The sequence below is a fragment of the Zootermopsis nevadensis genome, unplaced genomic scaffold (assembly GCF_977971745.1).
Source record: "Zootermopsis nevadensis isolate Lab colony 2312 unplaced genomic scaffold, Znev_1.0 Znev_ptg000022l, whole genome shotgun sequence".
Classification (NCBI taxonomy): Eukaryota; Metazoa; Arthropoda; class Insecta; order Blattodea; family Termopsidae; genus Zootermopsis; species Zootermopsis nevadensis.
Window position 1 is genome coordinate 13,223,848 of NW_028259154.1, and position 13,576 is coordinate 13,237,423.

The 13,576-nt window shown below is 34.8% G+C and overlaps 1 protein-coding gene across 7 annotated transcripts in view; it reads right to left on the reverse strand.

Moving 5' to 3' along the window:
• The window catches only part of LOC110835907 (limbic system-associated membrane protein), an 893,271-nt gene that overhangs the window by 92,432 nt on the left and 787,263 nt on the right, over positions 1 to 13,576 (reverse strand). For all 7 annotated transcript variants that reach the window (XM_087353891.1, XM_087353892.1, XM_087353890.1 and 4 more), the window contains one exon: positions 8,179 to 8,329. In XM_087353891.1, the coding sequence (XP_087210017.1) occupies positions 8,179 to 8,329 (151 nt within the window). The remainder of the gene's footprint in view (positions 1 to 8,178; positions 8,330 to 13,576) is intronic.

Here is a 13,576-nt window from a genome sequence, read left to right on the forward strand (position 1 = left end):
TCAACACAACACGCGGAATTTTTGACCAGCTGAATAATTCGTCGGTGCAAGGGTAAAAGCTGATAACTTATAAGTAATTCTGAGCACGATAATGAAACAAAAAAAAAGGTGTATCATCAAATTGCTATTATGACGAAACAGCTGAAACGTGTCACGCTACAATCCTTAACAAAAACATTACGGTTGTGTTGACTGACATAAGTGTACACGTTATGCTTGTATTTTTATCTAAAAATTACAACATATGACTTCTGTTTCAGTGTCTGTATTTCATATTTCCTGCAACTTACGTAAACTAGGACCCCGATACTAAAGTGTACATCATATTTTCATACATTATAAAATATAAAAAACATGATTTGTGGGGAATCGCTAAAAATATTTTTCGTCCACTAAACTTCTGTAACTATATCAATGGATTAAGTAATATTTATACTGCAGTCTCTCTTTGTTTTGTTCAGTTTTTATAAAATTATTTTCTTATTCGATTTACTTACAGGAAACAATCAATCGGACTTTTCCTACAAGCAATTGTTTATTGTTCTTCATTATTTCCACATTATTTAATATAATTAGCATTTTCCTTGTTTTGATTATTGTGTCCTAATAATAATGACATCGACTGTTGTTTTAAAGAAACCTCCCTAACGAACATCCATACGTCTCTACTCGTTGATATTCTAGGTAATTTTAATCTCTTTACCTTTTCCTCTCTGTTCAGCTTTTACAATCTTTGTTTACTTCCAATTAAGGCAAAACAAACTCTCGTTACAAACGCCACAACTGAACAACGAACGAACTCCAACGCAATTGTTACAGGAGGAAGCTGAAAACTTATTTCCGCATTAACTCAGAAGCTTAGTGACACTAATAATTTATGCACGAGTGATAAACTTTTGGAAATAATGTTGTAGTTCTTCTGCATGTATATAGCATTTGCCCTCATATCTTGTTACGAATTTCACAACTAAAGTTAATACCGGTATCATTTTGCATTGAGAACTAATTTTATTTTTTCCATAAAAGCCTCTAAACAACAACTCAACCCTGAAATTCACTGTCGCTGCGAAAAGCTACTGAAACACGGAATGTTACTGACACTCCGAAGTTTTGATCTTCGGGAAGTTAATGTGCGCATTATGGCGATGTATAGGATGATTAAAAGTTGCTGCAACGACTTGGCAAAATGAAGTACAATAATTACACTTTATCACGTCTAAATCTAAGGGCATATCTTTTACTTTAATTCTTGCCAAAGTTGCAACTGATGTTTATATTGATGACAATTTGTACAGAAGATTATTAGAAAGAAATTTAAAATAGCATAATTTACGTGTCATGTAGATGATATATTTATCAATTATCATAACTATAAAAAATACACCTGTTAAAATAGACAATGGCTTTAATAACCAGAATAGGAAATTTCAATTCAATATAGATGTAGGTACAGAAAAAAATATTTGAATAGCTTCTCCAGATTTAAACATTTCAAATGTGTAAAGCTATATACTGACATGTATCGCAAAAACCTACAATATCTGACAGTAATAAAATATATATTAAAAATTCCAGAGGAGAATAAAAAGGAGGATTTAGAAGCTGTTATCACAGAATTAAAGAGATATCATTAGACGATGACAACAAATACACAAACAGAACAATAGCTGAAAATAAAGGATATAACAAACAGACAACTGATATAAATATTAAAACGAAACTCAGTACAAATCACAACCACAACATTAATAACGTGTGTAAATAGGAAATATGGACTTTTCAAATACTCAGGAAAATAAAAGTCTTTTCAAATTAGCTTTCGAAACCAACAACACAACCCAATAAATACTAACACAACAGACGTAAAGAAATACGAAACCACTGGTACATACAGGCTATCATGTTCAGATTTTAATAATGTATACGTCACACAAGCAGGCCGGACATAGAACCAGATATTAGTAAACAGAAACGAAGTAATGAAATAATACAACAGAGTTTAAATACGCCAAACATGTCTTAAATACCAAAAGTAGATCAGTTGATGGAAGAAATGGACCATGCGATTAAAATCACACTAATTAACGCACAGGAAAGCCATCGTGTAAATTTGAAGTTTGTACTAGAAAAATAAAATAAAGACTACGCCAATTCATTTAAAATGTCATCATAAATAAGTACGAAAGATATCAAATACTGAGTAGAAGTTTCACGTCGTCGAGGAAATGTACAGCACTGGTCAGAAACACATCAAACAAATCATAAGTAGCTTCATACACGTCAGTACGTTAGGAATTTAAATTAACAACTGAAATTAAAACCTACGGAAATTTCGAAACAAATGCTAATGCAGCAATCAAAAGAATAAAACTGCAAAAGACAAATCAGAAGAAAGAATCAAGATAGAAATCAGAAACTCAGACAACAGTGCAATAAATGAATTGTAACATCTTCATTGAATAAAATCAAGTACGTAATGATTTAAGATAAATTTTATCTCTAAATTTCTAATATTTTACGTATCGATGATGCCCCTAGAATACCCCGTTATATAATTTTACTTACAATGGGAAATCGCTTATGTTTGCATTTCCGACCTACAATAACCCACAGTTTGTTTTACAGTTTCCCTTAATCGTTACAGGAAATATAAATCTTGTCTAGCTTTCTTCGTTTTGCTTTAATAATACTCTATCACATCTTACGCACTGTTCTCTGGGTTTATCGTCATAGTTACCTGGACACGATTCATTTTAAGGAATTATGCATAATTATATGTCAAACTTGTAATAGAATAGTACATAGTTCTTTATGTCCTCTATTTACTCCTACAAATCTTTCGTTCAACCCATATTTCCTTCATTGTTTGTTTACGGTATTCCTAAATTTAGCTTATTTATTTTTCTATAAATCTGCATATTTCTCGTTCACAATTTTGTTTTAAATTTCTGAGTGATTAACAGGTTTTGTCCTTCAGCTGTTTCTTCTACTTTTCTTGTCACTTTTCATCCTTATTTTCTCTAATCTTTATTGCAATAACTCTGTACCAGTAAAACCTGACATGAAATAACCATATTTGCAACAAAATTCCATCAGTGTAACAAATCTGGAGCTGGAGACATTTATCTCTCATAATTTTAAGGGCTCTAAAGATTTTACGTTAGAGATGGCTTCCTTTTTAACAAACCAAATAGAATAAGCAGTTTCATCCAACACGGGAGCAGAACAAACTCCCAAAACGTAGTTAACTTCGTTTTTAATATTATTGCTACATCATGCGCAGATAAACAGCAATAAAGAATGTTTGCTCCTTCTTGGAGCGTTCCGACATCTTGCGTAGTCTTCTGCGGTACCTGGATCATTTTATCTTGACAATATATATTGTAACTATCGAATTAATTTGTGCCTGAAATTCTCTCAACACTTCTAACACAAAACCAGAAGTAGTTGTGAGGTCAAACGCAATAAGGTTAAACTAACACCAACAAATTATAAATTCTGAAGTGAGCTTCAATGTGTAATTTCTCCTGGTTTGTTGCAAAAGTAATTAAGCTGGTTGTACAGAGCTTACAAAAACCACCCCTAGCTGCGAAACGCGGTTAAACACCTACACCCACTCGCACAAACAAGACTATTCAACAGCAAATGGTGGATAATCCTAACAGGTGACGTGAATTGGTTTCACATCACTGAGTCCTATGTACATCGCAAGGCTATTAAATGTTTATTATTTTTAATGTTTTATTTCGAGTTTAAAAAAAATTCCTTCAATTTTTGTAATTTGTACGTAAACATTTAGCTACCATCATAACCAGAGCTAACCTCACAATAAAATGTCATTTTACCAGCTAATAAAACTCTACTTTGTTTCATGACAAATTACGGTGGGTTTTATTTACAGTTCCAAAAGATTAATAAATACAAGAGACTAGTAAAATAATCTGTCACGTTTTCTCAATAGTGTGGTATGAATAACAAAATGTCCAGGATCGATTATCTTCTAATACGAATTATCCAGAAATTAAACATACGGATATATTGAAAGTACTCAAAACTTACAAGTATTCTGTAACGCATAATGAACCACTGCTCGGTCTCCCGATAAAATGAACAGCCTACATGACTCCACGGTTATGCTTCATAGAAAATAAGCAGTCATTGAATAGGATCTTGATCTGGAGTAATTCAAATCAAACTTTTCCCCTTCACAACGTATGTCACAAAAGACAATTTTAATCTTACTATCCACTTCCTTCTTCATAGTCAAAAAACTATTCCCACCAAAATTCTGAATTTATTTCACATCACTTCATTCTAGTTGTAATTCTTGTCGAATGACAACAAGACTGACACACTTCGTATTTAAAACAACATTAATTATAAAAGCAGAATTATAAAATGTCATGATAAACATGCCTCAATTATAGGCTCTAGTTTTCATCTACATAATTATAACTTTCCGGCTCACGTTTCCAAATTATATTTTTATGTTTATAGGCTCACATCTCGCAGATGTATGTATATAATAATTAAATTCCAAGCGCCTGTGAACTCGCAAAAACAGAAGATAAAATAAAAATTATACCACGAATTACAGAGCATAAAATCTGTTAAGGCTGTAGTGTGAGATAAATTAAAATTTCCTTGTACATTGTCGTTTGGTTTGGGGTAGCTCCCACGGGAGGTTCGGTTCTTGTTTACGTTTGAGTTACGCACCCAGAACTCACCCCTTCTATTCTCATATCCCCTACCCGCATAACACGTGTTAACAGCACAATTTACGGTTCTGTTTTATGTTGTCGTGTTAATGATTTTCTTCTTTTTATGGTTTTCCATCTTTCATCAGAATTGTTCCAACAACCTTTCAACATTTCCTCTTGTAACTATGTTCTGAGTTTAATCTACGAAATACAAAGCTGTATCTCGTCTGTAACACGGGAAGAGTAAAATGTACAGAATAATATCGTAAAAGCTTAATTTTCCCGACACAGCGCTAAGGACGCAGATAAAAGACACGCTTTATTTAAATACAACAATTCCGTAACTACAAAAATTTAATATAAACAATAATTAATGGAAATATGCATATAAATTACGTACACATAATTTTAAATTTCGTTCTTTGTTACTTTTCATACCGCATTAGTATTTATGTTAATTTATTGCATATACAACTTCCCCATGAATATAATTTTGATTTGTTATCAAGAAGAAGTAAGGAGGAAACTAAATTCTGGAAATGCTTGCTACTTCTCAGTTCAAAATATTTTGTCTTCCCGTCTGATTTCTAAGAACCTGAAGATTAAAATATATAAAACAGTAATTTTTCCTGTTGTTTTGTATGGGTACGAAACCTGGTCTCTCACTCAGAGGGAGGAACACGGATTGCATGTGTTTGAGAATCGGGTGTTGAGGAGGATATTTGGGCCTAGGGGAGAAGACGATGGGGTACGCAGAAAACTGTATAATGACGAACTTAAAAATCTGTACTCCTCCCCCAATATTGTCAGGGTGATTAAGTCGAGAAGAATGAGATGGGCTGGGTATGTAGGGCGCATGGATGGGACAAGAGATGTGCACCGATTATTGGTTGGGAAGCCTGAGGGGAAGAGATCACTGGGAAGACCTAGACGTAGATGGGAGGATAATGTCAGGCGGGATCTATGGGAGATAGGAGTTGAAGGAGACTGGATTTTGTTGGCCCAGGTGGAGGGCTTTGGTTGATTAGGTGATGAACCTTCGGGTTCCGTAAGCCATCTAGTTAGTTATTGCATATACAAATATCTTGTAGAAAAGATAATCGTTCTACAAATATTGTTATATTATTCCTATTATTTCGTTAAAAATTCAGAAATTGAAAATATTTACACATCTTTTAAATTTTGTAAAGTCCATATTTTATGGCGTGTAAACATTTTTTTCTTTTATGGTCCATTCTTGAAAACCTCGATAAGGATTTTTTGAGTGTTGTATAAAATGGGTTATTGAATCGTCAGACGTTTCCATAAAAATAATCTTTCGCTACAAAATCTCTTTGTCGACAACCCTAATCGAAATCCGTTAGGTAGCATCAGAATCTACGCTGGATTCGAAACGAAAACTGCACTTAAGTTATAATGGCCAGGCATACATACAAGAGGACATAATTTAAGATACTTAACACCAACTTAGTTTAAAATGTTAATTTTTTATGTGATTACAGACAAACCGTTAAAAGTTTTAAACACGGGGGATAAAACGCTTCAGAACTATAAACTGTACGACGCCAACTGATTTTAATGCTCATTTCGCTGCCACATATTCTGAGCAGGGATCTATAGGAGACGTCATCGGCTACCACATATCATTCTGAATTCACCCTACAACAACGAGACCCGTTACAATTGTTGTTTCGGTATGGATTAATTTCCGATGCGACATTTTCGATGATTGATTGTCCATGTACGCGGTAACAGAACGAAATATGCATTTACCTGCACAACGCTACGTATTTCTGGACCCGTTAAAACCAGCACAAGACTGCCACTACCGCAACGTGTATTCAAGTCTCACATGCACATGATTTGTGTCCTGTTATTTTCCATTCGTTAATCTATAGGTTACAATTTTCTTAATTAACATTAATCGCAAGAAAATCTTCCACGTATAAGTAGAGTGGCTATGAAATTCCCATCCAAAGTCTACATTTGTAACCAGTACGTAAAATACGCAACACTGGATCACTAAAGATACGTGCTTATACAAATCATTCTTTTTTATCGCGAGACCAAACAAACAGCAACAGATATCGCCGTTGGTATGTGGTAACTTGAGTTCCCATAATGTTTAAATGATGACCGCAAAAATTTTGGAATCGGATAAAATAACGATAATCGAACGGATGTAGGTCGACCTGAAGGAAACGGACAAAAACGGAATACAGACTGAATCTGGCTGTACATTAGAGAAAGATCAGGAACGTATCAAGAATCGAACTGAATAAAAATACGGAGAAAATAATCGTCACGATGTTTATTTGTGTTTCTTTCCGCGGCCTTGTGAGTTACTGATATATTCTGCAATAATAAACTTTAAAAATGGTATTTTTCAGTATTTTGGTGAAAAGTCCAAGGAATCTTGAGATAAGAGAAGATACGTCACTGTCGACAACTGCAGTGAATACGTCAGGCCGTAATACTGTACAGCTCAGCCAGTCAAATGACTGATATTGATCACAGAATACGCAATTCAGCAATATAAATATTTCTATTACTGTTACTGCCTATACTCCTTGGTATAAATGGGAAGATAATACTATTTATAGTGTTTTAACGACGCTTTAACTGAAACCAAACCGCGTCGAATGACAATGTCGGTACTAAATTGGAAATTATATGGAATGAAGCGGTCGCAGGCACCATTTTGCCTGGTTGTATTGAGGAAAATCACGAAAACCATGTCAGGATAACCTGTCTCCGGGCAGAGATTTGAATCAGAATACGATACAGGACTGTTAAACACTCGATCGTGACTTTCCGTGATAATATAATATTAAAATGGATATGAAAGAAGGAGGGTGTACAGTGTTGACTGGTTTCAACAGGCTTATGGAAGAGGCGTGTGTGTGGAGGGGATTCTTTCAAACAGGGTAATAAATCTCTGAGTTCCATAGAAGCGAATTTATTGACTAACTGAGCGACTATTAGTTTCTCAAGTATGGCTGTTCCGTCAAAATCAATGAAGTTTAGATTCATTATCAAGGTATTTCCATCTACAAACACGAAAGCAAATCATGTAAAAACCTGTTTAATGTTGAAATTTCAGATTCTGATCAAATAATACATATCGGCATCATCGTATACGATTCTAAAGGCACCAAAATGTGAAATTCATAATATTTACGTTCTGTTACCTATTTATTTCCGTATCCAAGACTAAAAAACTCTGATGTTATTTAAACTTGTGATAAATGTGAAACAACAGCGCTTGCCATCAAACATAAGAGAATGCTGGTTTTCCAAAACGTTTGAAAATCGGTGTTTCAGGTCTATTTACTAGTTCTTCGATCTGAAGTCTGTCAGCGAAACCATCATGATCAGCATGCATTTGACAGATCAAAGGAGTCGACAGAAACACAGCGACTCAGTAAACGCATCTCAACAATAAACAACTTTTCAAATGGAAACAATTATCACTTACAGAGGACGTTCAGAGTGATATTCTGAGTGACAGATTCTCCGACCCCATTGGAGGCGGTGCACTGGTACACCCCGGCCTGATGTCTGTTCGCCTGTTCAATCGTAATACTAGTGCCTTTCACAGTCTTCTCACCAGATGGTAGCAGGTTGTTCTGAAACAAAACCATCATTCATATGACATCACCAAGTCTGTAGATACACGGACTCAAATAATGGAAAAAATCTACTATGATAACATCGACAATAGCTTATTTCTTTCTGGCTGAAACTGCTAAAATGGTACTCAATTTGTAATTGGTAAACCCGGTTCGATGTCCGGATATCCTAAACAAGGTGTTCGTGATTCTCATCAGTTATTTAAGATAAATTATAGGATATTTTCAAGTAGAAAACAAGAATTTCATCGTGAATCAACACTAATTCATAATCATATCACATCATTCAGTGTTACACAAACTCACCGCTTGGTAAAGAGTCATAAAATAAGTAAATAGTCAACGTAATTTCTTTGCCGTACAATTATACAGCTTTTAGTTAAGTTTATTCAAAATTTGACATAAAAACCGTGTATATTTAACTTAAAGCATAAAACTTTGCAACGAACTAGAAATGAATTGCAAAGAAGGCTCAGCGCTTTTTCCAACTGTACTTCTTGCCCAAGTGACCCCAAGTTTCATTCCAGGTCAGTGGCGTGTTATCCGAAGGATTTCTATTGTTTTGCTTCAGTCCTCCTCCCAAGAAAATAATGGTACAGTACCTTAAAACAGGACACGATTATTTAAACTTTCTTCCCAATTCGTCGATCATGATCATCTTTCCATTTGATTACTTTATGCAATAATCAACACAGTTTTATAAAACGTTAAATAAACTACAACACAAAGTACATAAAAAGTGTAGAATGGCGGAAATTAAACAAGGAACATGGTAATTTGAACAGAAATTCAACACCACAGTCGTCGTACTTAGCTGAGCATCATGTCTCCATAACAGACATATGAACGAGCATATTGGTACACAGCACACGTTGCCAGTTTCTCATCTTTAGCATTGGGAAATGTCGATAATGCTTAGCGCTACATCCAAAATGCATTAAAATCTCCAGACACATTTTCAATGTATGAATGAGCATTCCCTGTTCAGCAAAATATGAGTAACTTTATTTGTAAAGGTTTGCGAGAGGATTTTTTTTTAGTTCCAGCACATTGGGCCGTAATTATACCTCCAACTCATTAATCCACACCACAAGCCGTGCAAGGGTTTGCAGTGCTACACGCAACACATGCTGTTAATGGTCACTACATTTACTCCATAATGCAGACACATATAGCACACAACTGTATGTCCGATGCGATCCGTTCGAAACACGCCCTTTGAAGCCCAAGAAAGAGACAGAATGATACTAGAAGAGGGAAAAGCTCGTATAAATTTAATTTAAAAATTCAGTTCTTACCTCAAAGAAAACATTTTAATAACGTTATTTAAGGATATAGTCTCTCATTACTATGAGAATCATATGACATCCGTACATTCCCTGTCTGGCCAAAATCTGCGTCAACATCACGCTTATGTATTCCCTACTCCCCTACTCCGGCCCACAGTTATCTCTGAGAAACAAAATATTACGCACTTCAACTATTTTCATCTAGTCCCCAAACAAATACCTTCATGAAGCCCATCTATAGAATTGGTTCAACAATTTCAGCAGGCAGTGAACACCAAACAAATATTTACCGAAGTTTTCCACTTTGTAAAAATGTTATGAACTAAATGGACCTTACGTATAAATTACAGAATTCGATTCGATTTTAAATTTAATATTAATCTTAATATAAAATTTAATTTCAATTTTATATATGCAGTTGGCGTATTATATAATTAAGTCAGCCTGAAGATGATATTCTAATAGCAAAACATGGTGTCGCTAATAAACTGATTGTTTCAAGATTTTAACTGTAGCGTTTTGGTGGTAATAATCACAATACATTATTTAAAGCACCAACTTGAATGTTTCCTTATGTCTTTTGCTTCAGTGCATTGTTTCAACAACGGAAAATATAAATATTTAAACTGAGTAATGTGTAAAGTAAAATAAATTAAAGCTGTCCAACTAACGCCATGTAGGCGCTTGGGGGGGGGAGAATATAGTTCCTACTCATTCTTAACCTTGGCACTAGATGGGGGTGACTGGTCAGCGTTTTATTTATTGAGTAATGAGTAACAAGTAATTTATATAATTACTTATCTTCGCTTAATTAATTAATATAACACGATTTCATGTTCCCCTATCTCATATACGATCTTATGCCGAGGTTATAATGAATGACTGTTCTGTGTTGTAGTACAATTATATAGTAAGACTTCCTCAACATCGTTGCTATGACATAAATCCCAAAATCCCTTAACAGCAAATGACTAACCAACCAACAATGATAATTAAACAGAATATATCGATTTAAAGAGCTGCTGATACTGATACATTATTTCTTGCGCCGTCAGCTGCAGACGCCATATTGTGCCAAATCAGATTCAATTACGATCATTAAAGAATTACTGAAAGATGATGGTAGCCTATGTGAAGGTAATAGACCCTGCTTCAGACAGGAGAGAACCAATTAAAATTACAGTCTCGAAAGGCTAGGTACTAGCCGAATGGACTTAAACCTGCGTCTGCGGTGTTCCTGCCACATTAACCTTCTCGGTTTGAAATCAATTCCCAGCGATTCTTCGGACTAAATGCGTTCAGGCGGTAGGAGTGATGAACGTCCTGGAACGTTTCAAATTGTTACCATCAAAGTATTTAAATTAACGATTAAATTGAATGAGTTTATGCTCACAGGAGCATGTAACTTCACTAATATGTACCTGTAAATACACGCAGACGCAACACCGCAACACATGGTTTTATTGTGTATCAATGGAAATAAATGTTTCTTCATTGTTCAGTTATTCTGTAATAGCGTAAATTAATAAATGAAAAGAACTGGATGGAACGGCCATAACCCGTTTTAAAGTAAACTAATATTCAAGATACTGTCGGGAAAAGTAAGTTTATGGTAAACCTCGACCAGGACAGCCCATCTCAGCGCGAAGAATAGAACCCGTGGCTTCAAACATACAAAGAAGCAGTGTTAACTACTCGATTGTGTCGTTCAGTTAGTGAAAGGCTGATTGTTTACACCAAAGGATTTAAATCGGACCACAGTTTACAATGAATGTGATACGTACCCAGAAAATCAATGGTTTGAATTCAGTGGCAGCCATTATCAAAGGAATATTTGTATGTATTTTGTATACCCTCAAATTGGATTCGTTTTAAAACATTACAAAGATATAAATAATCCTATTTCATAACATGACTTTGATAATGGCTGCCACTGAATTCAGTCCAGTGATCTTCCAGGTACGTGTCACATTCATTGGAAAATGTGGTCTGGAATAACGCTTTAGGTGTAGACAAACAGAATAAATAGATATATGCCATTAGTGTGGGAACATAGAACTCTGTTATTTGGCAAAATAGGAAGAAATGTAAAAAGAGATAATTTATAGCAAATCGTGTTTACAATCTCAAGTGTTGGAAATTTTTTACCCTGGGCGCGGCTGCTATAGCACTACACTCATTACATCATCTGCAGTAAAAATTTAGGTGCTGTCGCCTCGTTGACAAATCAGCGACAAAATGATTCGATTCCAAAGGAGGGGGACGCTGTACAAGAAACACTGAAAACATAGGCCCCTTTCGCTGTCATACAAACGAGTCAACAAGGCCAGAACTACTATTAATAATGCAAACAGTGTAGCACCCTAATGGCTCGTAAGAGAAATCCCCAACACTTGAGATTGAAAACATATAATTCACAACAAGATTTCTCTCTTTATATTTTTCTTCAGCATTTTGCCTAATAACACAATTCTCCTGTTGTCCCAGAGAGACAAAACACAAATCATTTCGTCAACTGTATTGGTGAGGAGAAAAAGGTCTTTTTACTTTGAAGTAAAAGTCGGAATCGAATCATTCAGAAAATTATTTCAAATTAAGAATGAAGATGGCGAACAATTTAAGAGATTTTTTTAATATGTGTTAGCATAGGAGGGTGCGATGTGCTGGGTACGTAACTATTTTGGGCAGACAAGGGATGAATACATAATATTCGTCGGAATACCTCTTGGAAAGCAACATTAGAAAGACCGAGTATTTGATAGAAAAATATTACTGTCAAAACACGCTGAGAAAGGGACAGGCGGATAAACGACATTCGTGTTCAACGATGGCATGGTATCAGTGTTCTTGAACCTCAGAATTCTGATACATACAGTGATCATTAGTTGCTTAGTTAACACAGTAGCTTTAAGTTTAATCGTATTTAGACTTCGTTCAGAATTTTTGGTTTTAATAATCCTATGTAATGAGGCCAGTCAGATAAAGCTGTGTTCCTCTAAAACGTTAGTATAAAATTAGAAGGATACCCGGCGCAATAAGCGAAACGGCCATCAGCCATAACTGAAACTCAAATCGCGGTTAAACTTCAAATTCTAGATTAAATTGCTTGTTTATTTATACAATAATAAATAATATCCAAGGAAAATAATTTAGTGGCGATACTGAAAAAATATCGTAAAACGTCTGTACTTGTAATAAAGTGGAATAATTTAAATTCAGGTAGATTTCTTAACAAATCTAAAAGTTCTTGACGATGGTGATGAGACATTAGAATAAAAATTTTCTTGGATATTATCCAAGAACATTTTTTGTTGTAATAGATTTCTTAAGTTTTCTTGGAAGTCCTTGTTAATTAGTATTTGATTTAACAAAAAAATTAAACAGGCAAACTGGTGCAAATGCAATCTTCCACTGCTGCACAGAGAATATCTTCTGGAAATGCCTTAAATTAGAACTTACATACCAACGTAACTCGGCTCTAAAGTTAAAATCACTTCGAGATGTTAGGTAGACGTTAAAAAAGAAAATTAAAAGAGTCTGTAACTACAAATTCAACCTCTTGCTATGTTGTAATGATAGTACAGAAACACAATTTGTAAGTAAATGGTTACAACATCCAAAAACTTTAATTTTTAAATTTCGCGTGTATATATCGATTAATGCTGCCATGCTTATATATATATATATATATATATATACTATATATATATATGCCTAACAAATGAAGTCTGGAGCTTTTGTGGAGAAAGTCGAGGAGAATTGGTTCGGAGTGAAATTGTGTGTGAGTGAGATGGAAAATGCTTTAGGGTAAGGTTGGAATGGCGTGGGTTTTATATCACTTGTTCGTGATGAGTAAAGTAGGCTGGCAGCAACAAGTGAGGACGGGGGTTGGAAGGGAGCTGCAAGGCAACCAATCACACCACTCTTGAAATTCTTTTCGTCATGTAGTCCCGCA